The 26,520-nt window shown below is 47.1% G+C and overlaps 2 protein-coding genes across 4 annotated transcripts in view; both read left to right on the top strand.

The window, feature by feature from the left end:
* The first annotated feature begins 2,245 nt into the window (after positions 1 to 2,245).
* Positions 2,246 to 10,431, top strand: LOC109885550 (WAS/WASL-interacting protein family member 1-like). The gene is made up of 7 exons (XM_031817149.1): positions 2,246 to 2,372; positions 2,863 to 2,992; positions 3,178 to 3,339; positions 5,694 to 6,476; positions 6,738 to 6,947; positions 7,147 to 7,260; positions 7,485 to 10,431. Exons 1-7 carry the CDS (start codon positions 2,319 to 2,321, stop codon positions 7,535 to 7,537), a joined length of 1,506 nt encoding a protein of 501 aa, XP_031673009.1. The 5' UTR covers positions 2,246 to 2,318; the 3' UTR covers positions 7,538 to 10,431.
* A 95-nt stretch (positions 10,432 to 10,526) lies between these two features.
* LOC109885548 (integral membrane protein GPR155) overlaps positions 10,527 to 26,520 on the top strand; it is a 30,199-nt gene continuing 14,205 nt past the window's right edge. Inside the window, exons 1-7 of one of the 3 annotated variants that reach the window (XM_031817146.1) lie at positions 10,527 to 11,116; positions 11,586 to 12,118; positions 13,579 to 13,757; positions 15,479 to 15,699; positions 17,673 to 17,847; positions 20,724 to 20,879; positions 24,550 to 24,633. In XM_031817146.1, the coding sequence (XP_031673006.1) occupies positions 11,701 to 12,118; positions 13,579 to 13,757; positions 15,479 to 15,699; positions 17,673 to 17,847; positions 20,724 to 20,879; positions 24,550 to 24,633 (1,233 nt within the window). In that variant the 5' untranslated portion in view covers positions 10,527 to 11,116; positions 11,586 to 11,700. Of the gene's footprint in view, positions 12,119 to 13,578; positions 13,758 to 15,478; positions 15,700 to 17,672; positions 17,848 to 20,723; positions 20,880 to 24,549; positions 24,634 to 26,520 lie in introns of all 3 variants that reach the window. The other 2 variants (XM_031817147.1, XM_031817148.1) reach the window with 2 other exon arrangements.

The raw sequence follows: 26,520 nt of genomic DNA, 5'->3' as shown, positions 1-26,520 counted from the left end.
ATATTGTGATGACATTGAATCAAAGTGGAAAACTGTTTGCTTTTGTAAGAAGTCATCAACTTCAGGGAATTTCATTTTTTTTTTTCACCAAACTTTTAACCTTAATCCAATGACATGGTGAGATTTCATGTTGAATTCATGTTAGTTAACAACTCAACCAAATGTAAATTAAAACTAGATGTTGAACTGACGTCTGTGCCCAGTTGGAGAGGTGTGTGTGTGTGTGTTGGTTTTCCCATGTCTCTGAAGGTTTGTTGTGGTCCAGCCTGGTTATGTGTATAGCATCTGTAAGCCTACTGGTTTTCCCATGTCTCTGAAGGTTTGTTGTGGTCCAGCCTGGTTATGTGTATAGCATCTGTAAGCCTACTGGTTTTCCCATGTCTCTGAAGGTTTGTTGTGGTCCAGCCTGGTTATGTGTATAGCATCTGTAAGCCTACTGGTTTTCCCATGTCTCTGAAGGTTTGTCGTGGTCCAGCCTGGTTATGTGTATAGCATCTGTAAGCCTACTGGTTTTCCCATGTCTCTGAAGGTTTGTTGTGGTCCAGCCTGGTTATGTGTATAGCATCTGTAAGCCTACTGGTTTTCCCATGTCTCTGAAGGTTTGTTGTGGTCCAGCCTGGTTATGTGTATAGCATCTGTAAGCCTACTGGTTTTCCCATGTCTCTGAAGGTTTGTTGTGGTCCAGCCTGGTTATGTGTATAGCATCTGTAAGCCTACTGGTTGTGTGTATAGCATCTGTAAGCCTACTGGTTATGTGTATAGCATCTGTAAGCCTACTGGTTATGTGTATAGCATCTGTAAGCCTACTGGTTGTGTGTATAGCATCTGTAAGCCTACTGGTTGTGTGTATAGCATCTGTAAGCCTACTGGTTGTGTGTATAGCATCTGTAAGCCTACTGGTTGTGTGTATAGCATCTGTAAGCCTACTGGTTGTGTGTATAGCATCTGTAAGCCTACTGGTTGTGTGTATAGCATCTGTAAGCCTACTGGTTGTGTGTATAGCATCTGTAAGCCTACTGGTTGTGTGTATAGCATCTGTAAGCCTACTGGTTGTGTGTATAGCATCTGTAAGCCTACTGGTTGTGTGTATAGCATCTGTAAGCCTACTGGTTGTGTGTATAGCATCTGTAAGCCTACTGGTTGTGTGTATAGCATCTGTAAGCCTACTGGTTGTGTGTATAGCATCTGTAAGCCTACTGGTTGTGTGTATAGCATCTGTAAGCCTACTGGTTGTGTGTATAGCATCTGTAAGCCTACTGGTTGTGTGTATAGCATCTGTAAGCCTACTGGTTGTGTGGATAGCATCTGTAAGCCTACTGGTTGTGTGGATAGCATCTGTAAGCCTACTGGTTGTGTGGATAGCATCTGTAAGCCTACTGGTTGTGTGGATAGCATCTGTAAGCCTACTGGTTGTGTGGATAGCATCTGTAAGCCTACTGGTTGTGTGGATAGCATCTGTAAGCCTACTGGTTGTGTGGATAGCATCTGTAAGCCTACTGGTTGTGTGGATAGCATCTGTAAGCCTACTGGTTGTGTGGATAGCATCTGTAAGCCTACTGGTTGTGTGGATAGCATCTGTAAGCCTACTGGTTGTGTGGATAGCATCTGTAAGCCTACTGGTTGTGTGGATAGCATCTGTAAGCCTACTGGTTGTGTGGATAGCATCTGTAAGCCTACTGGTTGTGTGGATAGCATCTGTAAGCCTACTGGTTGTGTGGATAGCATCTGTAAGCCTACTGGTTGTGTGGATAGCATCTGTAAGCCTACTGGTTGTGTGGATAGCATCTGTAAGCCTACTGGTTGTGTGGATAGCATCTGTAAGCCTACTGGTTGTGTGGATAGCATCTGTAAGCCTACTGGTTGTGTGGATAGCATCTGTAAGCCTACTGGTTGTGTGGATAGCATCTGTAAGCCTACTGGTTGTGTGGATAGCATCTGTAAGCCTACTGGTTGTGTGGATAGCATCTGTAAGCCTACTGGTTGTGTGGATAGCATCTGTAAGCCTACTGGTTGTGTGGATAGCATCTGTAAGCCTACTGGTTGTGTGGATAGCATCTGTAAGCCTACTGGTTGTGTGGATAGCATCTGTAAGCCTACTGGTTGTGTGGATAGCATCTGTAAGCCTACTGGTTGTGTGGATAGCATCTGTAAGCCTACTGGTTGTGTGGATAGCATCTGTAAGCCTACTGGTTGTGTGGATAGCATCTGTAAGCCTACTGGTTTTGTGGATATTTAGGAAGTATTTGATGGATCGTGTGTATTCTCTCCATCAGGGGTGAAGCTGTAGAAGAATAACTGAAGAGAGAGAGAGAGATAAGATGCCTCCTCCCCCGCCACCCCCTGCCCCTCCCCCACCCCCAACCTTCGCTGTGGTAAGCACGCCAAAGACCTCCTACTTATATTGAAACTACTGATATGAGTTAACATGACGATGCAAAATTCATTCAATTTAGATGTAATCTTAGATGAAGACAGCATCACCTTCTGTCAGATTACCTCTCATCCCCCACTGTCAGATTACCTCTCATCCCCCACTGTCAGATTACCTCTCATCCCCCACTGTCAGATTACCTCTCATCCCCCCACTGTCAGATTACCTCTCATCCCCCACTGTCAGATTACCTCTCATCCCCCACTGTCAGATTACCTCTCATCACCTTCTGTCATGAGTGATTGAAGGGAAATTTCTTAGGTCAGTGCAGTTTTGACCTTGTTCAATAACGCCACCTTGTGGTAGTGACAGGAAGCGTTTCCAGCATGGCAATGTGATTGTGCAAGTTGTCGTCCTAGGTAACACTATATCATTTCCTATATTACTTAACTGGCTTCTTTGTTTGTGTTTTATGTTGTCAACATTCGCAGGCAAATACACAGAAGCCATCACTCAGCAAGAATGAAGCACAAGGAAGAAACGCCTTACTGTCTGATATCGGAAAAGGTGCTCGCCTGAAGAAGGCCGTGACCAATGACAGGAGTCAACCCGTCATTGACAGTGAGTAAAGGGTTCTCTGATGCTGTGTATTCTCAAGGCTTTACTCAGAATGTACTCCTCCTCAGTCTAACCATTAGGAAATATGGAAGCTACTTGAAACCTACAAAGGCCTTCTGCAGATAATTAGATTTCAAAGGCTATGGTCTTGTGCCGGAGGAAAAGAGTTTGAATACCTTTCTTCACAGAACCCAAAGGTGGAGGAGGAGGAGGAGGTGGAGGAGGAGGAGGAGGTGGAGGTGGAGGAGGAGGTGGAGGAGGAGGTGGCGGAGGAGGAGGAGGACCAGTACTAGGAGGTCTCTTTGCAGGAGGCATGCCCAAGCTTCGGTCCTCAGGAGGGAACAGTAACGGTAATGATCCATGTTTATAATAAGAGGCTACAATGTACTGCAGCAGCCTCTAGAGGCTACAATGTACTGCAGCAGCCTCTAGAGGCTACAATGCACTGCAGCAGGCTCTAGAGGTTACAATGTACTGCAGCAGCCTCTAGATGCTACAATGTACTGCAGCAGGCTCTAGAGGCTACAATGTACTGCAGCAGGCTCTAGATGCTACAATGTACTGCAGCAGGCTCTAGAGGCTACAATGTACTGCAGCAGCCTCTAGAGGCTACAATGTACTGCAGCAGCCTCTAGAGGCTACAATGTACTGCAGCAGGCTCTAGAGGCTACAATGTACTGCAGCAGCCTCTAGAGGCTACAATGTACTGCAGCAGCCTCTAGATGTTACAATGTACTGCAGCAGGCTCTAGAGGTTACAATGTACTGCAGCAGGCTCTAGATGCTACAATGTACTGCAGCAGGCTCTAGAGGCTACAATGTACTGCAGCAGCCTCTAGAGGTTGTATTAATGTGGTTAGTAAGCTGTGTTTGAGCTAAGCCATGATAACTATCTTCAAGTGTAATGTGTTGCTATATGTAAACTGTACTGCGCCACCTTGTTCTACACGAGGGGAGGTCCTCAAGACAAGTCAATCACAGGTCTGTCAGAGTTGACCAAAGTGCCAAGGTTTATTACATAACAAAACAATAATACAATGCATGACTTCAGAGACACACTGGCTCAGAGGGGGTCGGCAGGCCCCCCCCCCCCCCCCCCCCCCGCCCCCCAAAAAGTAACTCAGTCCAACTTTAAACGTACTCTTGAAAGTTGTAATTGTGGAATGCACAAGGCACAATTACAAAATTAGGTAGTGCATCATCAGTTGCTCTCGTCATCTTAGTGTTGCAGACCTTGGGGAGTGAAGTTCCCCAGTGCTGGACGAGTGAAGGAGTTTGGGAACCCCTGGTATAGAAGACATACATTATGGATAGATAGCAGCAGGGCAAGAAGTAATGCCAAGACTTGCATGTAAACACTTTACATTAAGTATATTCACACTCTTTGTAAGATAACACTGGTGACTAAACACTCTTTGTAAGATAACACTGGTGACTAAACACTCTTTGTAAGATAACACTGGTGTCTAAACACTCTTTGTAAGATAACACTGGTGACCAAACACTCTTTGTAAGATGATAACATACTGATGACTAAACACTCTTTGTAAGATAACACTGGTGACTAAACACTCTTTGTAAGATAACACTGGTGTCTAAACACTCTTTGTAAGATAACACTGGTGTCTAAACACTCTTTGTAAGATAACACTGGTGACTAAACACTCTTTGTAAGATAACACTGGTGACTAAACACTCTATGTAAGATAACACTGGTGACTAAACACTCTTTGTAAGATGACACTGGTGACTAAACACTCTTTGTAAGATGATAACACACTGATGACTAAACACTCTTTGTAAGATGATAACACACTGGTGATATTAGTATGTGAAAACACGCATGTAAATTCATACGACTTGCCTTTGCTCTCTAACCAAAGAGTTCCCTTCTAAAACCAGCCTGCCCCGGAGGACTCTGCAGAAAGGGCGACGCAACATATAAACAAACCCATAACAAAGAATATTAAACTAGTCCGCTTGCTAGGGGCAATCCCAAATCATTTGCCCGAATACCAGCTCATTTGCGGACGAGACAAACCAAAAAAACTACCTAATAAGGGACACAAAATTCTTTGAAAAATATAAACAATAATTATAACCCTGGCTCCTTTATAAAATATCAATATTACAACTTCAAATACTTTATTAAATACACAACATTAGTAAAAAGACACCATTCATATTACATTGTTAAAAGCGTTTCATAGTTCCTGTGCTATACCCTGTTCCCTGTTCCCTGTTCCCTGTTCCCTGTTCCCTGTTCCCTGTACCCTGTACCCTGTTCCCTGTTCCCTGTACCCTGTTCCCAGTTTACAACCGGTTTCCAAGCCGCTTCCCCCCCAACAGTGTTGAAGACGTTACTGCAATACAAATCATAGCTGTCATTTACTTGTAAACCATTTACAGAAAAATAAACAAAAGTTGCTGACCAAACGTTTGACAACTTGGCCACAAGCACAGCCCACATGCGTCGTCCATGGCAGAAACACTGGCTCGCTAATCGAGAGTTGCGGCTCGCTAACTTATACCCCAATTCTCCCCTGGTCTCACAGTCACACCAGCTACTAGGTGACAAGGGCTACATATATTTCTGTAATGCATAGAGGGCACTAGTTGGTTGGTTGTTTTTAACCATAGCCCCATGTAAGACAAAATGATGTTAGACAAAGTGTGTGATGTTTGAAACCCTCATGCTTCTACAGGAGGCCCTAGGCCCCCCATGGTACCTCCAGGCGGCCGTTCCTCAGGCCCCAGACCGTTTGGTGGTGGGGGCCCCTCCGCTGGCCCTCCACGGTTCTCAGGGGCCCCAGCCTTTCCCCGGAGCAGCGCCCCCGACGTCCCCAGGGGACGGGCAGGCCCCCCGCGACCAGAGACCCCTGGCGGACCCCCTCCCCCAATCCCCAACACCCCACGGCCCAACCAGAACTTCCAGAGCCGAGGGACCCCGCCTGTTCCAGGAGGAGCCCGGATCCCCAGCTCAGCCCCGGCACCTCCACCTCCCAACCTCGCAGGCAGACACCAAGGCTTGCCCCCTCCCCCTGGCCCTATAGGGGCCCCGTCTGGGCCAAAACCCTCCTTTGGGGCCCCTCCGGTTCCCAGTGGTGGACGTCCCCCTCTACCCCCAGCCCCCCACCCTGGCAGACCCTCAGAGGACCCCTGGCCCCCACCCCCACCCCTGGGGGGCCACCGGTCCTCCATATCCAGAGATGGACCACCGCCACCATCTTTCAACTCCAAGCCCCCCAGCTCGTCTTCCTCTCGGCCCTCCATCGGCGGTGGTGGAGCTCCCCCTCTCCCTCCTGGCAGACCGGGCCCTCCACTGCTGCCCCCAACGCCTGCGGGAGGAGACGAACACACCCCCAGACTACCACAGAGGAACATTTCACTCAACTCGCCGGCGCTGCCACCTGGCCGGTCAGGACCACTGCCACCCCCTCCCAGTGAGAGGCCGCCCCCTCTGGGTAAAAACCCCCCAGGACGGACGGGTAAGGATGCTGCTTCCTTCAGCCTGCCTTCAGGTCATATAATGATGACCACTGTCTCTTTTTGGGTTAGCTTAGCAACTAGAAACATAGTTAACCTTTGTGGTCAGCTTGGTCAGACATCAGGACACCGTGTATGTGTTTTGAGACTGGATGGAATGTAGTTTGTAGCTATGATGTGACTTATAGCGATGATATACATGATCCTATTATATAGAACTAGTGTTGCATTGAACTCTGTGGTGTAACCTCTTCTCCCCCCAGGCCCACTCCCTCCCCCTCCCTCCTCAGGTCCACGTGGAGGCAGTATAAGGTCATCCCCAGTCCCTTCACCTCCTAACCGCCCGGGAGCAGAGCCGCCCCGTGGGGGACAACGGCCACCGCTCCCACCAGACCGACCGGGAATAGGAGGCCCTCCTCCCCCACCTCCTCCCATGGGCAACGGCTTCCAGAACTCCCATCACCAACACATTGGTGAGTGTAACAGAAGGAATTCATATGATGATTAATCCTGCTTGAGACCTTATTCCCTGATGTGCCCTTAGCTCCCATTGCTAATGACTTGGCTTCAGCTCAGTGGGCTAACAGTTTTGTGGTGCAGAGAAGACCCGGGTTTGAACCCATATAGGTCTTTAATTGACCTAGCTGAGAGTTGTGTTTCTCTCTCTGTCAGATGAGTGGGAGGCCCGGTTCCAGTTCCACCCTGTCTCAGACCTCCCTGTCCCAGAGCCTTACGTGTCCTGTCAGAAGACATACCCCAGCAAGTTGTCCAAGACTGACGGCAGAGGTAGGAACCGAGGGCTTTCCTCCCAGACCTGGGTCAAATGCACATCAAATACTTTGAAATTCTTGCGCTGTGCTTTAAAAATAGCAACGCTAAAGTGCTTTCTATATGTATTGATTTGTCCCAAATCTGTTTCCTCCTGAATGTTTCCAGCCTTCAGAGTATCTTCCTGTCCTTGACAGCCTGCTTGACATGTCCACCTTATTTTCCTCTTCGTTCCTGTCCAGGTTCAGATAAAAAGTCCAGGGGTGCCCCCCCACTACCCCCTATCCCCAGGTGAAGAGCTCGTTTTTGGGATGTCTCCCTCCCTCCCTCCCCTCCCCTCCCCTCCCCTCCCCTCCCTCCTCTCCTCTCCTCTCCTCTCCTCTCCTCTCCTCTCCTCTCCTCTCCTCTCCTCTCCTCTCCTCTCCTCTCCTCTCCTCTCCTCTCCTCTCCTCTCCTCTCCTCCCTCCCCTCCCCCCCTTCCCTCTCTCCCTCCTCTCCCTCCTCTCCCTCCCTCCCCTCCCCTCCTCTCCCTCAGAGGACATGGATGTAAGTATGTCACTCCCACTGCCTCTGTCTGAGGCTTATAGCACCTCCATGGAAGGACCATATTTACAGTGGGACTCACGCAACCATGTGTTTCTGCCTGGAGTTGACAGAATATTCTCATTTAACGAACAGCACTCCAAACCAACCAAAGTCACAACAGAGGCTTGTTTTCTAGGCTATGCATTTGGTTTTGCTCCACTATGTAGTGTTGAAACTGTATACTTTTATTATCATTTTTCACTGTGCCTTTTTTTTCTTCCAATTCCGGATTATTATGAAGGATCTTTATGAGAGTTAAGAGAAACAGTCGTGTCGGATGCCTGTCTTCGCCAAAGAGCAACCGAACTATAGCATATCAGTTACAATATTCTAACCATCAAAGGGTACTTCTCCATACAGTTCCTGTGCAGTTCACGGCATGTCTTGAACTCTGTTTTTACACGGTAGAGACAAAATGGACGCTTGTGTGTTACAGTATGCGTTGATTGAACTTTTAGGTGAAAATTGAATGTTTTCTTTATGCCTTGAAAAGAAAAAAAGAACGTCACTCATGACAGTTGTTAGTTTAATTTAGTATGATTTGAGTTGTTGGGAAGGACAATTTGTTTTTATTTTCTAAAGTTATCTGACTATTTTTGTTGTATACAGTTACAGTGTTATCTTCTGCTTCCGTACTACAGCTCTGGGACGTCTCCGCTACTTGACATTAACATCAAGCTTGTCTCAGAAACACTTGCAGAGAGACAATCTAATATTTGACCTATGAAAGTAAATCATTAACATGTATTAAAATGTTAGACATGATGCTGAAGTTATGATATGAATGAGCTTTGCTCATAGAATTTGCAAGTGTTTAATGTATGCAAGGAGGATGTGAATATGGATCAAAATATGCTGTATGCTGATGTGAGAGAGAAGTGCCATGTTTGGCCTCATTGTTTTCTCTGTTCTGTAAAGACGATAATATGCATTTCTGAATAGAGAATGAGGGGGAATGGCAGGAGCACGTGTGTTTGACCAAAGACAGTCGGCTGCACTAGGACGTAGTCTCTTCCCACAGAGGCAGTGTCTCAGATACAACTTGCATTGGAGACTACCTAGGACCAAACAGACAGAAACAACTTGCATTGGAGACTACCTAGGACCAAACAGATAGATACAACTTGCATTGGAGACTACCTAGGACCAAACAGACAGAAACAACTTGCATTGGAGACTACCTAGGACCAAACAGATAGATACAACTTGCATTGGAGACTACCTAGGACCAAACAGATAGAAACAACTTGCATTGGAGACTACCTAGGACCAAACAGATAGAAACAACTTGCATTGGAGACTACCTAGGACCAAACAGACAGATACAACTTGCATTGGAGACTACCTAGGACCAAACAGTCAGAAACAACTTGCATTGGAGACTACCTAGGACCAAACAGACAGATACAACTTGCATTGGAGACTACCTAGGACCAAACAGACAGAAACAACTTGCATTGGAGACTACCTAGGACCAAACAGACAGAAACAACTTGCATTGGAGACTACCTAGGACCAAACAGCCAGAAACAACTTGCATTGGAGACTACCTAGGACCAAACAGATAGATACAACTTGCATTGGAGACCACCTAGGACCAAACAGACAGATACAACTTGCATTGGAGACTACCTAGGACCAAACAGACAGAAACAACTTGCATTGGAGACTACCTAGGACCAAACAGTCAGAAACAACTTGCATTGGAGACTACCTAGGACCAAACAGACAGATACAACTTGCATTGGAGACTACCTAGGACCAAACAGTCAGAAACAACTTGCATTGGAGACTACCTAGGACCAAACAGACAGATACAACTTGCATTGGAGACTACCTAGGACCAAACAGACAGATACAACTTGCATTGGAGACTACCTAGGACCAAATAGATAGATACAACTTGCATTGGAGACTACCTAGGACCAAATAGATAGATACAACTTGCATTGGAGACTACCTAGGACCAAACAGTCAGAAACAACTTGCATTGGAGACTACCTAGGACCAAACAGACAGATACAACTTGCATTGGAGACTACCTAGGACCAAACAGACAGATACAACTTGCATTGGAGACTACCTAGGACCAAACAGATAGAAACAACTTGCATTGGAGACTACCTAGGACCAAACAGACAGATACAACTTGCATTGGAGACTACCTAGGACCAAACAGATAGATACATCCAGCAGAAATGGAACGTTTTAAAAAGAGGACCATTAAAGTTGTGTGTTAGTTCCTCCTCAGGTGACAGACATAATGAATGACGGTCCTCATGGGGACATTTTTCTTTCAGAATGTATTCTGTTTCTAGTTCCCTAGTTATCTCTGTTAACCCAGAAGTCAAATATAGCGTAGTTGGGTCAGCTACACGCAGAAACTGCCCACGGGAGATTAGTTCCCTATGACATTTACAATGGTACTGCAGAGTGCTTTATGCACTTTGGCTTCAAGGGAACTTAGATATGATTATTCTTTTTGATGCATTCAACTGCTTTTGTTTCTGCCTTTTTGAGTGTATTTTCTTCCTGATGCTTTTCAATGTAAAACAAAGCAAACTATTTCCTAATGGATTTTCTAAATAAAGCAAATGAATTTGAGACTTCTTGTGTTCTCGTACAATATAAAAGGACGTTAGTTGCTTCACTAACACTCTCAAACTACACTATTTTAGAATCGAATCAATTTTTTTTAGGGGGATATGCAACGAGTGGAGTATTCTAGGTTTGTATCTATTTTAAAGGTGTCTAGTCTTAACTAATTCGTTGATTTATTGACCTAAATGTATTGATTTATTGACAGGTCTTAACTCGCATTATACAGACCTCTTGAGAGACCCTTACCAACGTCAGAGTGCGGTCGCGTTCACACCCAATCAAAGCCGAGTATAGCTCCTCGAAACAACACACTTTGGCGACAATTGGATGCCTGGTTTGTCACTCATAATTTAGGGCGTTGATGAACAATGGCACGAAAGGCCACAAATTAGAATTGTTAGTGCTATCCGAGATCCTTGGGACATAATAACCTTTACTCTAACCTTAACCATTTTACCATTTAACCATGTCAACTTCAATTGGGGCAACATCAATGTCGTGACGTGCCAAGGATCCCGAATAGCTTTACGCCAAATGATAATAGCATGCGTTTGTACTACCGTTAGCTAGCTGTCAACAGCAGTAGATAGGAAGAGTTAGACTAACGTTTATATAGCTACATTTTTATTTAAAAAAAAAAAGACAATCGCATGTTAAATATGCAATATCTCGTTACCAGATGTGCAAGGTATGACGCTTTTATCTTGTTGTATTTTCGCAATATGTTTTTAGCACGCGAGCTAACTGACGTTAATGTAACTGTTACTATCAACGAATAGCATGCTAACTTTAGCTAGCTACAGTACCTAGCGCCAAAACCAATAATTGGCATCGTTTAAGACATCACGAGCTACACGTATAAAAGGTTAACTCTGTCAATCCTCACATGCTGAAATCCCCCATGACTAGTTTTGAAAGCAGTCTCAATGCACAGTTGGGAGTAGGCTATAATGCAATATCTGTGGTATGCATGTCATCAGCACTGCACTCCTCGTAACAGATTCACCCTCTCCTTGGTAGGGCCAGGACTTTATCCTAGACTTGTCACTTGGTCAGGAAACGCTATTGGTCTTTGGTACTACATTTGTTTTTCTGACAACCAAAAAAGTGTATGACTTATCCTACTACAACTCACCGATTATTATTGTTTCAACAAGGGCATTACGGATGTATTATCCTGAACTGGTGCCCAGCGTGACTGTTCTGTACTCTGATATCGAAAATATTCCCATCGGTGAAGTAATTTAGTGCTCCTACAACCACAAAACAACCATGGACACCTACGTAGCCATCCATGGCAAGAACATATCCCACAATCCCCTCTCCTCCACCCAAGCCATGTCTATCGACAAGCTCTTCCCGGCTCTCCTGGAGTGTTTTGGGATCATCCTGTGTGGATACATCGCCGGTAGGACGGACATAATCACCTCCTGTCAAGCTAAAGGATTAGGGAACTTTGTGTCTAAATTCGCCCTCCCGGCGCTGCTCTTCAAGAACATGGTTCTGTTGGACTTTAATAACGTGATCTGGTCGTTCCTGTGGAGTATCCTGATAGCCAAGGTGTCGGTGTTCGTCCTGGTGTGTGTTCTGACGCTAGCGGTGGCCAGTCCGGAAAGCAGGTACAGCAAGGCAGGACTCTACTCCATCTTCGCTACGCAGAGCAACGATTTCGCCCTGGGGTATCCCATTGGTGAGGATAGTTGTCTTTTGGAATGTGATCGTAGTACAATAGGGCCAGTTTATTTTTCTTTGGAAAGTTCAACCTCTTTCTCAAAACAGTCCCAGCCGTTCCACACACAGTGCATTCTGAAAGTATTCAGACCCCTTCACTATTTCCACGTTGTTACGTTACAGTCTCATTCTAAAATTGATTACATAGTTTTTACCGTCATCAATCTACACACAATACCCCATAATGACAAAGCAAAAACAGGTTTAGACATTTTTTGCACATTTATTAAAAAATATATATTTATCACATTTCCATAAGTATTCAGACTCTACTCAGTTCTTTGTTGAAGCACCTTTGGCAGTGATTACAGCCTTGACTCTTCTTGGGTATCATGCTACAAGCTTGGGGAGATTCTCCCATTCTTCTCTGCAGATCCTCTCAAGCTCTCTCCTTGGTTGGATGGGGAGCATTGCAGCTCAGCTATTTTCAGGTCTTTCCAGACATGTTCGATCGGGTTCAAGTCCGGGCTCTGGCTGGGCCACTCAAAGACATTCAGAGACTTTTCCCTAAGCCACACCTGCGTTGTCTTGGCTGTGTGCTTAGGGTCGTTGTCCTGTTGGAAGGGGAACCTTCGCCCCAATCTGAGGTCATGAGTGCTCTGGAGCAGGTTTTCATTAAGGATCTCTCTGTACATTGCTCCGTTCATCTTTCCCTCGATCCTGACTAGTCTCTCAGTCCCTGCCGCTGAAAAACATCCCCACTACATGATGCTGACACCACCACGCTTCACCGTAGGGATGGTTTCAGGTTTCTTCCAGACGTGCCGCTTGGTTTTTGCTCTGACATGCACTGTCAACTGGGACCTTTACGTAGTCAGGTGTGTGCCTTTCCAAGTTGTAGAAACAGCTCAAAGATGATCAATGGAAACAGGATGCACCTGAGCTCAATTTATAGTCTAATAGCAAAGGGTCTGAATACTTATGTAAATAATTTATTTCTGTTTATTTTTAATACATTTGCAAACACTTATCAAAACCTCTTTTCGCTTTGTCATTATGGGGTATTGTAATGTCATTATGGGGTATTGTAATGTCATTATGGGGTATTGTAATGTCATTATGGGGTATTGTAATGTCATTATGGGGTATTGTAATGTCATTATGGGGTATTGTAATGTCATTATGGGGTATTGTAATGTCATTATGGGGTATTGTAATGTCATTATGGGGTATTGTAATGTCATTATGGGGTATTGTGATGTCATTATGGGGTATTGTGATGTCATTATGGGGTATTGTGTGTAGATTGATGAGGAAAACATTTAATTTAATCAATTTTAGAATAACGTAACAAAATGTGGAAAAATGGAAGGGGTCTGAATACTTTCCGAATGCTCTGTATTTGTTGGAACATCTGGGAGTCCCTGAGGAGTGGTTTGGAAACCATACAATAACATCTGCCACCCCCCGTCCCTGCAGTGGACGCCCTGTACAGGAACACATATCCAGAGTACCTGCAGTACATCTACCTGGTGGCTCCTGTCTCCCTGATGTTCCTCAATCCCATAGGATTTGCCTTCTGTGAGGTCCAGAAGTGGAAGGACCACCCAGAGAGACAGCAGGGCAAGTTGCAGATCGTCAGAGTGGTGCTGCTGCAGGTCATTTCATCTTGCTTTCTTCTGTGATCAATAGTTTTTTCTTTGTTTTGCAAATGACATTAAATGGTGCTTTATTCTTTATTGGACTAGGAACATATTTAACATTCAAAAAAAATTGTAAATACGTAGGATTTTGTAACAAAGAAATTAGAGTGAAAGGATCTGTGTATCTGTTAGCTAGCTGTGATAAGAATGGAAAAACATCTTAATATCACAGTGAATAATAAAGGCTAGAAAACATGGTGTCAGGGTGTGTCTTAGGGGGTTAAAACATGGTGTCAGGGTGTGTCTTAGGGGGTTAAAACATGGTGTCAGGGTGTGTCTTAGGGGGTTAAAACATGGTGTCAGGGTGTGTCTTAGGGGGTTAAAACATGGTGTCAGGGTGTGTCTTAGGGGGTTAAAACATGGTGTCAGGGTGTGTCTTAGGGGGTTAAAACATGGTGTCAGGGTGTGTCTTAGGGGGTTAAAACATGGTGTCAGGGTGTGTCTTAGGGGGTTAAAACATGGTGTCAGGGTGTGTCTTAGGGGGTTAAAACATGGTGTCAGGGTGTGTCTTAGGGGGTTAAAACATGGTGTCAGGGTGTGTCTTAGGGGGTTAAAACATGGTGTCAGGGTGTGTCTTAGGGGGTTAAAACATGGTGTCAGGGTGTGTCTTAAGGGGTTAAAACATGGTGTCAGGGTGTGTCTTAGGGGGTTAAAACATGGTGTCAGGGTGTGTCTTAGGGGGTTAAAACATGGTGTCAGGGTGTGTCTTAGGGGGTTAAAACATGGTGTCAGGGTGTGTCTTAGGGGGTTAAAACATGGTGTCAGGGTGTGTCTTAGGGGGTTAAAACATGGTGTCAGGGTGTGTCTTAGGGGGTTAAAACATGGTGTCAGGGTGTGTCTTAGGGGGTTGGGTTAAAACATGGTGTCAGGGTGTGTCTTAGGGGGTTGGGTTAACATGGTGTCAGGATGTGTCTTAGGGGGGTGGGTTAAAACATGGTGTCAGGGTGTGTCTTAGGGGGTTGGGTTAACATGGTGTCAGGATGTGTCTTAGGGGTTGGGTTAAAACATGGTGTCTTAGGGGGTTGGGTTAAAACATGGTGTCAGGGTGTGTCTTAGGGGGTTGGGTTAACATGGTGTCTTAGGGGGTTGGGTTAAAACATGGTGTCAGGGGGTGTCTTGGGTTGGGTTAACATGGTGTCAGGGTGTGTCTTAGGGGGTTGGGTTAACATGGTGTCTTAGGGGGTTGGGTTAAAACATGGTGTCAGGGGGTGTCTTAGGGGGTTGGGTTAAAACATGGTGTCAGGATGTGTCTTAGGGGGTTGGGTTAACATGGTGTCTTAGGGGGTTGGGTTAAAACATGGTGTCGGGGTGTGTCTTAGGGGGTTGGGTTAAAACATGGTGTCGGGGAGTGTCTTAGGGGGTTAAAACATGGTGTCGGGGAGTGTCTTAGGGGGTTAAAACATGGTGTCGGGGTGTGTCTTAGGGGGTTAAAACATGGTGTCAGGATGCATCTTAGGGGGTTGGGTTAACATGGTGTCTTAGGGGGTTAAAACATGGTGTCAGGGTGTCTTAGGGGGTTGGGTTAAAACATGGTGTCAGGGTGTCTTAGGGGGTTGGGTTAACGGCAATAAGACACATTTTTGTAGACTGTAAGGAAAGTGGACAGTAAAGTGTTCTTCTATACAGTGGTGGCTGGTGGGCATTGTGTCCCACTTTTATTCAAATCTATTTTATAGGTACTGAAGAACCCGATAGTGTTCATGGTGGTGGTCGGAATCGTGTCCCACTTTGCCCTGGGCCAGAGGATCCCTGCTGTGATGGAGGAGTTTGTGGATGGCCTGGCCAACTCCTTCGGAGGAGCAGCTCTCTTCTACCTGGGACTATCTATGGTGGGACAGGTGGCCAAACTCACCAGGTCTACTGGAGTAGCCCTTATCCTGCTCATCACTGCCAAACTGTGAGTTACAGAAATGTCAAGAACTGACATTCCTTCAAGTCGTTATCAACCTACCCTGTGGGAATGGATGGATAGGGTGCTGACAACTGCATTACTGCTGTCGTAAATAGGGTCCTGTCCTGTCCTAGTGGTACTGTACTGTCCTAGTGGTACTGTCCTCGTGGTACTGTACTGTCCTAGTGGTACTGTCCTGTCCTAGTGGTCCTGTCCTAGTGGTACTGTACTGTCCTAGTGGTCCTGTCCTAATGGTACTGTCCTGCCCTAGTGGTCCTGTCCTCGTGATACTGTCCTGTCCTAGTGGTACTGTCCTAATGGTTATGTCCTAGTGGTACTGTCCTAGTGGTACTGTCCTAGTGGTGTGGTACTGTCCTAGTGGTACTGTTGTAGTGGTACTGTCCTGTTGTAGTGGTACTGTCCTGTCCTAGTGGTACTGTCCTAGTGGTCCTGTCCTAATGGTACTGTCCTGTCCTAATGGTACTGTCCTGTCCTAGTGGTACTGTCCTGTCCTAGTGGTACTGTCCTGTCCTAGTGGTACTGTCCTGTCCTAATGGTTCTGTCCTAGTGGTACTGTCCTGTCCTAGTGGTCCTGTCCTAGTGGTACTGTACTGTCCTAGTGGTCTTGTCCTAGTGGTACTGTCCTAGTGGTACTGTCCTAATGGCACTGTACTGTCCTAGTGGTCCTGTCCTAGTGGTACTGTCCTAGTGGTACTGTCCTAGTGGTACTGTCCTAATGGTACTGTCCTGTCCTCGTGGTACTGTCCTGTCCTAGTGGTACTGACCTAGTGGTACTGTCTTAATGGTACTGTCCTGTCCTAGTGGTACTGTCCTATCCTAGTGGTACTGTCCTGTCCTAGTGGTACTGTCCTAGTTGTACTGTCCTAGTGTCCTAGTGGTACTGTCCTGTCCTAGTGGTACTGTCCTGTCCTAGTGGTACTGTCCTGTCCTAGTGGTACTGTCCTAGTGGTACTGCCCTAGTGGTGCTGTCCTAGTTGTACTGTCCTAGTGGTCCTAGTTGTACTGTCCTAGTGGTCCTGTCCTAGTGGTACTGTCCTGTCCTAGTGGTACTGTCCTGTCCTAGTGGTACTGTCCTAGTGGTCCTGTCCGAGTGGTACTGTACTGCCCTAGTGGTACTGTCCTAGTGTACTGTACTGTCCTAGTGGTACTGTACTGTCCTAGTGGTGCTGTCCTGTCCTAGTGGTACTGCCCTAGTGGTACTGTCAGAGTGGTACTGTCCTAGTGGTACTGTACTGTCCTAGTGGTACTGTCCTAGTGGTACTGTACTGTCCTAGTGGTACTGTCCTGGTGGTACTGTCCTGGTGGTCCTGTCCTAGTGGTCCTGTCCTAGTGGTCCTGTCCTGTCCTAGTGGTCCTGCCCTAGTGATACTGTCCTGTCCTAGTGGTTCTGTCCTGGTGGTACTGTCCTAGTGATACTGTCCTGTCCTAGTGGTTCTGTCCTGGTGGTACTGTCCTAGTGGTTCTGTCCTAGTGGTTCTGTCCTGGTGGTACTGTCCTAGTGGTTCTGTCCTGGTGGTACTGTCCTAGTGATACTGTCCTGTCCTAGTGGTTCTGTCCTAGTGGTACTGTCAGAGTGGTACTATACTGTCCTAGTGGTCCTGTCCTAGTGGTCCTGTCCTAGTGGTCCTGTACTGTCCTAGTGGTACTGTCCTAGTGGTAATGTCCTGTCCTAGTGGTCCTGTCCTAGTGGTACTGTCCTGTCCTAGTGGTCCTGTACTAGTGGTCCTGTCCTGTCCTAGTGGTCCTGTCCTAGTGGTCCTGTCCTAGTGGTCCTGTCCTAGTGGTCCTGTACTAGTGGTCCTGTCCTGTCCTAGTGGTACTGTCCTAGTTGTACTGTCCTAGTGGTACTGTACTGTCCTAGTGGTACTGTACTGTCCTAGTGGTCCTGTCCTAGTGGTACTGTCCCAGTGGTACTGTCTTAGTGTCCTAACACAGTGTTGTCTGTCTCTCCTATGTAGGCTGGTGATGCCTCTCATCTGTAAGGACATGGTCGACCTGCTGGACTCTACAGGTTCCAACAGCAGCAGTCTGAACCACTCCAGCCTGTCCAACTATGCCTTTCTCTACGGGGTGTTCCCCCCTGCTCCCAGCGTAGCCATCTACGCATCACAGTACAACATGGAGCTGGACGTGGTGAGTTGGTACCACACACACACACACCACAGTACAACATGGAGCTGGACGTGGTGAGTTGGTACCCCACACACACACACACACACACATTAGATCACATCACAGTATGGAGCTGGACGTGGTGAGTTGGTACCACACACACACACACATTACATCACATCACAGTATGGAGCTGGACGTGGTGAGTTGGTAACACACACACACACCACAGTGCAACATGGAGCTGGAAGTGGTGAGTTGGTAACATACACACACACACACACACACACACACACACACACACACACACACACACACACACACACACACACACACACACACCACAGTACAACATGGAGCTGGACGTGGTGAGTTGGTACCACACACACACACACACACACCACAGTACAACATGGAGCTGGACGTGGTGAGTTGGTACCACACACACACACACACACATCACAGTACAACATGGAGCTGGAAGTGGTGAGTTGGTACCACACACACACACACACACACACACATCACAGTACAACATGGAGCTGGACGTGGTGAGTTGGTACCACACACACACACACACCACAGTACAACATGGAGCTGGACGTGGTGAGTTGGTACCACACACACACACACCACAGTACAACATGGAGCTGGACGTGGTGAGTTGGTACCACACACACACACACACACACCACAGTACAACATGGAGCTGGACGTGGTGAGTTGGTACCACACACACACACACACACACCACAGTACAACATGGAGCTGGACGTGGTGAGTTGGTACCACACACACACACACCACAGTACAACATGGAGCTGGTCGTGGTGAGTTGGTAACACACACACACACACACACACACACACATATCAGAGTACAACATGGAGCTGGACGTGGTGAGTTGGTCACACACATACACACACACACACATCACAGTACAACATGGAGCTGGACGTGGTGAGTTGGTAACACACACACACACACACATCACAGTACATCATGGGGCTGGAAGTGGTGAGTTGGTAACACACACACACACACACACACACACACACACACACACACACACACACACATCACAGAACAACATGGAGCTGGACGTGGTGAGTTGGTCACACACATACACACACACACACATCACAGTACAACATGGGGCTGGAAGTGGTGAGTTGGTAACATACACACACACACACACACACACACACACACACACACCACAGTACAACATGGAGCTGGACGTGGTGAGTTGGTACCACACACACACACACACACACACCACAGTACAACATGGAGCTGGACGTGGTGAGTTGGTACCACACACACACACACACACACACACATCACAGTACAACATGGAGCTGGAAGTGGTGAGTTGGTACCACACACACACACACATCACAGTACAACATGGAGCTGGAAGTGGTGAGTTGGTACCACACACACACACACACACACACACATCACAGTACAACATGGAGCTGGACGTGGTGAGTTGGTCACACACATACACACACACACACATCACAGTACAACATGGAGCTGGACGTGGTGAGTTGGTAACACACACACACACACACACACACACACACACACACATCACAGTACATCATGGGGCTGGAAGTGATGAGTTGGTAACACACACACACACACACACACACACACATCACAGAACAACATGGAGCTGGACGTGGTGAGTTGGTCACACACATACACACACACACACACACACACACACACACACACACACACACACACACACACACACACACACACACCACAGTACAACATGGGGCTGGAAGTGATGAGTTGGTAACACACACACACACACACACACACACACACCACAGTACAACATGGAGCTGGACGTGGTGAGTTGGTACCACACACACACACACACACATCACAGTACAACATGGAGCTGGACGTGGTGAGTTGGTACCACACACACACACACACATCACAGTACAACATGGAGCTGGACGTGGTGAGTTGGTACCACACACACACACACACACACCACAGTACAACATGGAGCTGGACGTGGTGAGTTGGTACCACACACACACACACCACAGTACAACATGGAGCTGGACGTGGTGAGTTGGTACCACACACACACACACCACAGTACAACATGGAGCTGTACGTGGTGAGTTGGTACCACACACACACACACACCACAGTACAACATGGAGCTGGACGTGGTGAGTTGGTACCACACACACACACACCACAGTACAACATGGAGCTGGACGTGGTGAGTTGGTACCACACACACACACATCACAGTACAACATGGAGCTGGACGTGGTGAGTTGGTACCACACACACACACACCACAGTACAACATGGAGCTGGATGTGGTGAGTTGGTACCACACACACACACACCACAGTACAACATGGAGCTGGACGTGGTGAGTTGGTAACACACACACACACACACACACACATATCAGAGTACAACATGGAGCTGGACGTGGTGAGTTGGTCACACACATACACACACACACACACACATCACAGTACAACATGGAGCTGGACGTGGTGAGTTGGTAACACACACACACACACATCACAGTACAACATGGGGCTGGAAGTGGTGAGTTGGTAACACACACACACACACACACATCACAGAACAACATGGAGCTGGACGTGGTGAGTTGGTCACACACATACACACACACACACACATCACAGTACAACATGGGGCTGGAAGTGGTGAGTTGGTAACACACACACACACACATCACAGTACAACATGGAGCTGGAAGTGGCGAGTATTACATTATCAATTCATATTTAATTTCTTAGCTAATAGCCACCTTTCTAGACAGCCAAGGCTTGTATTTACACATGTCTCTCTCTACCTCTCTGTCTGTCCTCCTGTAGGTGACGTCAGGGATGGTGATCAGCACGTTCCTGTCTGCCCCCATCATGTACGTGTCAGCCTGGCTCCTGACCATCCCCCTGATGAACCCCAAGCCACTGGTCACTGAGCTGCAGAATGTCAGCTTCAACATCAGCATCGTCAGCCTGGTCGCACTGGTGAGGGTTCTCTCTATTTCTGTTCTTATCTGTCTCTCTCTGTTTCTCTCTGTCTGTCTCTCTCTGTTTCTCTCTCTCTCTGTCTCTCTCTGTTTCTCTCTCTCTATTTCTGTTCTTATCTGTTTCTCTCTCTCTGTTTCTCTCTGTCTGTCTCTCTCTGTTTCTCTCTCTGTTTCTGTCTCTCTGTCTCTCTCTTTCTCTCTCTCTCTGTCTCTCTCTGTTTCTCTCTGTCTGTCTGTCTCTGTTTCTCTCTCTCTGTTTCTCTCTCTCTATTTCTGTTCTTATCTGTCTCTCTCTGTTTCTCTCTCGCTGTCTCTCTCTGTTTCTCTCTCGCTGTCTCTCTCTGTTTCTCTCTCGCTGTCTCTCTCTGTCTGTCTATCTCTCTCGCTCTCTCTACATGAAAGGCCAATGAAGAAGGCAGACTTTGACACTCTTTTCAATAGGCTTGGTTGTCCTCCATGTGTGGTCCTGTCTGACTTTAGCTGATTGAAGCAAGGGGTTGGTCAGGGCTTACTGACTCCATGGTGTTCATCAGGGCTTGCTGTATCCATGGTGTTGATCAGGGCTTGCTGTATCCATGGTGTTCATCAGGGCTTGCTGTATCCATGGTGTTCATCAGGGCTTACTGTATCCATGGTGTTCATCAGGGCTTGCTGTATCCATGGTGTTCATCAGGGCTTACTGTATCCATGGTGTTCATCAGGGCTTACTGTATCCATGGTGTTCATCAGGGCTTGCTGTATCCATGGTGTTGATCAGGGCTTGCTGACTCCATGGTGTTGATCAGGGCTTGCTGTATCCATGGTGTTGATCAGGGCTTGCTGTATCCATGGTGTTGATCAGGGCTTGCTGTATCCATGGTGTTCATCAGGGCTTACTGTATCCATGGTGTTCATCAGGGCTTGCTGTATCCATGGTGTTGATCAGGGCTTACTGACTCCATGGTGTTGGTCAGGGCTTACTGACTCCATGGTGTTCATCAGGGCTTACTGTATCCATGGTGTTGATCAGGGCTTACTGTATCCATGGTGTTGATCAGGGCTTACTGTATCCATGGTGTTGATCAGGGCTTACTGTATCCATGGTGTTGGTCAGGGCTTACTGACTCCATGGTGTTGGTCAGGGCTTACTGACTCCATGGTGTTCATCAGGGCTTACTGTATCCATGGTGTTCATCAGGGCTTACTGTATCCATGGTGTTGATCAGGGCTTACTGTATCCATGGTGTTGATCAGGGCTTACTGTATCCATGGTGTTGATCAGGGCTTACTGTATCCATGGTGTTGATCAGGGCTTGCTGTATCCATGGTGTTGATCAGGGCTTGCTGACTCCATGGTGTTTATCAGGGCTTACTGACTCCATGGTGTTGATCAGGGCTTGCCGTATCCATGGTGTTGATCAGGGCTTGCTGACTCCATGGTGTTTATCAGGGCTTGCTGTATCCATGGTGTTCATCAGGGCTTGCTGTATCCATGGTGTTGGTCAGGGCTTGCTGTATCCATGGTGTTGATCAGGGCTTGCTGTATCCATGGTGTTGATCAGGGCTTGCTGTATCCATGGTGTTGATCAGGGCTTGCTGTATCCATGGTGTTGATCAGGGCTTGCTGTATCCATGGTGTTGATCAGGGCTTGCTGTATCCATGGTGTTGATCAGGGCTTGCTGTATCCATGGTGTTGATCAGGGCTTGCTGTATCCATGGTGTTGATCAGGGCTTACTGTATCCATGGTGTTGATCAGGGCTTACTGTATCCATGGTGTTGATCAGGGCTTGCTGTATCCACGGTGTTGATCAGGGCTTGCTGTATCCATGGTGTTTATCAGGGCTTGCTGTATCCATGGTGTTTATCAGGGCTTGCTGTATCCATGGTGTAGATCAGGGCTTGCTGTATCCATGGTGTTGATCAGGGCTTGCTGTATCCATGGTGTTGATCAGGGCTTGCTGTATCCATGGTGTTGATCAGGGCTTGCTGTATCCATGGTGTTGATCAGGGCTTGCTGTATCCATGGTGTTGATCAGGGCTTGCTGTATCCATGGTGTTGATCAGGGCTTGCTGTATCCATGGTGTTGATCAGGGCTTGCTGTATCCATGGTGTTGATCAGGGCTTGCTGTATCCATGGTGTTGATCAGGGCTTGCTGTATCCATGGTGTTGATCAGGGCTTGCTGTATCCATGGTGTTGATCAGGGCTTGCTGTATCCATGGTGTTGATCAGGGCTTGCTGTATCCATGGTGTTGATCAGGGCTTGCTGTATCCATGGTGTTGATCAGGGCTTACTGTATCCATGGTGTTTATCAGGGCTTGCTGTATCCATGGTGTTTATCAGGGCTTGCTGTATCCATGGTGTAGATCAGGGCTTGCTGTATCCATGGTGTAGATCAGGGCTTGCTGTATCCATGGTGTTGATCAGGGCTTGCTGTATCCATGGTGTTGATCAGGGCTTGCTGTATCCATGGTGTTGATCAGGGCTTGCTGTATCCATGGTGTTTATCAGGGCTTGCTGTATCCATGGTGTTTATCAGGGCTTGCTGTATCCATGGTGTTTATCAGGGCTTGCTGTATCCATGGTGTTTATCAGGGCTTGCTGTATCCATGGTGTTTATCAGGGCTTGCTGTATCCATGGTGTTTATCAGGGCTTGCTGTATCCATGGTGTTTATCAGGGCTTGCTGTATCCATGGTGTTTATCAGGGCTTGCTGTATCCATGGTGTTGGTCAGGGCTTGCTGTATCCATGGTGTTGGTCAGGGCTTGCTGTATCCATGGTGTTGATCAGGGCTTGCTGTATCCATGGTGTTTATCAGGGCTTGCTGTATCCATGGTGTTTATCAGGGCTTGCTGTATCCATGGTGTTTATCAGGGCTTACTGTATCCATGGTGTTGGTCAGGGCTTGCTGTATCCATGGTGTTGATCAGGGCTTGCTGTATCCATGGTGTTGATCAGGGCTTGCTGTATCCATGGTGTTGATCAGGGCTTGCTGTATCCATGGTGTTGATCAGGGCTTGCTGTATCCATGGTGTTGATCAGGGCTTGCTGTATCCATGGTGTTGATCAGGGCTTGCTGTATCCATGGTGTTGATCAGGGCTTGCTGTATCCATGGTGTTGATCAGGGCTTACTGTATCCATGGTGTTGATCAGGGCTTGCTGTATCCACGGTGTTTATCAGGGCTTGCTGTATCCACGGTGTTTATCAGGGCTTGCTGTATCCACGGTGTTTATCAGGGCTTGCTGTATCCACGGTGTAGATCAGGGCTTGCTGTATCCACGGTGTTGATCAGGGCTTGCTGTATCCACGGTGTTGATCAGGGCTTGCTGTATCCACGGTGTTGATCAGGGCTTGCTGTATCCACGGTGTTGATCAGGGCTTGCTGTATCCATGGTGTTGATCAGGGCTTGCTGTATCCATGGTGTTGATCAGGGCTTGCTGTATCCATGGTGTTGATCAGGGCTTGCTGTATCCATGGTGTTGATCAGGGCTTGCTGTATCCATGGTGTTGATCAGGGCTTGCTGTATCCATGGTGTAGAATGCAGCTTTAATGATAGAGAATTCATACCAATGGCTTTTTAAAATTCTAATCTACTCTGCAAAGACTTTTGACTGAGTTGAGTGGGTTCAAGCTGTATTTAAACACTGGATACACTGAAACACATTGTGTTTGTGTTTGTAGGTGTGGACCATCGCTGTCATTCTCCTCAGTAAGAAGTTCAAGAGGCTCCCACACATGTTTTCTATGAACCTCTTCCTGGCACAGGTTATTACATATATATCCTTCATATACAGTACATTCTGAAAGGGTTATTACATATATCCTTCATATACAGGACATTCTGAAAGGGTTATTACATATGTCCTTCATATACAGGACATTCTGAAAGGGTTATTACATATGTCCTTCATATACAGGACATTCTGAAAGGGTTATTTCATATACAGTACATTCTAAAGGGTTATTACATATGTCCTTCATATACAGGACATTCTGAAAGTATTCAGACCCCTTGACTTGTTCCACATTTTGTTACATTACAACCTTATTCTAAAATGGATGAAAAATGTTTTTGCCTCATCAATCTACACACAATACCCCATAATGACAAAGCAAAAACTGTTTAGAAAAGAAGACGTTTTTAGAAAAAAAAAGCTCAAATGCAAATATCACATTTCCATAAGTATTCAGACTCTTTATTCAGTTCTTAGTTGAAGCACCGTTGGCAGCGATTACAGCCTTGAGTCTTCTGGGTATGACGCTACAAACATGGCACACCTGTATTTGGGGAGTTTCTCCCATTCTTCCCTGCAGATCCTCTCAAGCTCTGTCAGGTTGGATGGGGAGCATCGCACCACAGCTATTTTCAGGATTCCCCAGAGATGTTAGATCGGGTTCAAGTCCGGGCTCTGGCTGGGCTACTCAAGGACATCTCAGAGACTTGTCCCGAAGCCACTATTGCATTGTCTTGTCTGTGTGCTTAGGGTCGTTGTCCTATTGGAAGGTGAACCTTCGCCCCCAGTCTGAGGTCCTGAGCGCTCTGGAGCAGGTTTTCATTAAGGATCTCTCTGTGCTTTGCTCCGTTCATCTTTCCTTCGATCCTGACTAGTCTCTCAGCCGCTGCCACTGAAAAACATCCCCACAGCATGATGCTACCACCACCACTCTTCACCGTAGGGATGGTGCCAGGTTTCCTCCAGACATGATGCTACCACCACCACGCTTCACCGTAGGGATGGTGCCAGGTTTCCTCCAGACATGATACTACCACCACCACGCTTCACCGTAGGGATGGTGCCAGGTTTCCTCCAGACATGATACTACCACCACCACGCTTCACTGTAGGGATGGTGCCAGGTTTCCTCCAGACATGATACTACCACCACCACGCTTCACCGTAGGGATGGTGCCAGGTTTCCTCCAGACATGATACTACCACCACCACGCTTCACCGTAGGGATGGTGCCAGGTTTCCTCCAGACATGATACTACCACCACCACGCTTCACCGTAGGGATGGTGCCAGGTTTCCTCCAGACATGATACTACCACCACCACGCTTCACCGTAGGGATGGTGCCAGGTTTCCTCCAGATGTGATGCCACCACCACCATGCTTCACCGTAGGGATGGTGCCAGGTTTCCTCCAGAGGTGATGCTTGACATTCAGGCCAAAGTGTTCAATCTGGTTTCATTAGACCAGAGAATCTTGTTTCTCATGGTCTGAGAATCTTTAGGTGCCTTTTGACAAACTCCAAGCGAGCTGTCATGTGCCTTTTACTGAGAAGTGGCTTCTGTCTGGCCACTCTACCATAAAGGCCTGATTGGTGGAGTGTTGCAGAGATGGTTGTCCTTCTGGAAGGTTCTCCCACCTCCACAGAGGAACTCTGGAGCTCTGTCATAGTGACCTTCGGGTTCTTGGTCACCTTTCTGACCAAGGCCCTTCTCCCCCGATTGCTTAGTTTGACTGAGCAGCCAGCTCTAGGAAGAGTCTTGGTGGTTCCAAACTTCTTCCATTTAAGAATGATGGAGGCCACTGTGTTCTTAGGGCCCTTCAATGCTGCAGACATGTTTTGGTACCCTTCCCCAGATCTGTGCCTCGACACAATCCTATCTGAGCTCCATTGATAAGTCCTTTGACCTCAAGGCTTGGT

The sequence above is a fragment of the Oncorhynchus kisutch genome, unplaced genomic scaffold (assembly GCF_002021735.2).
Source record: "Oncorhynchus kisutch isolate 150728-3 unplaced genomic scaffold, Okis_V2 scaffold943, whole genome shotgun sequence".
In the NCBI taxonomy this organism is placed as follows: domain Eukaryota; kingdom Metazoa; phylum Chordata; class Actinopteri; order Salmoniformes; family Salmonidae; genus Oncorhynchus; species Oncorhynchus kisutch.
The sequence above is the reverse complement of the archived record's forward strand: the minus strand, read 5'-3'. Positions and strand labels throughout refer to the sequence as shown.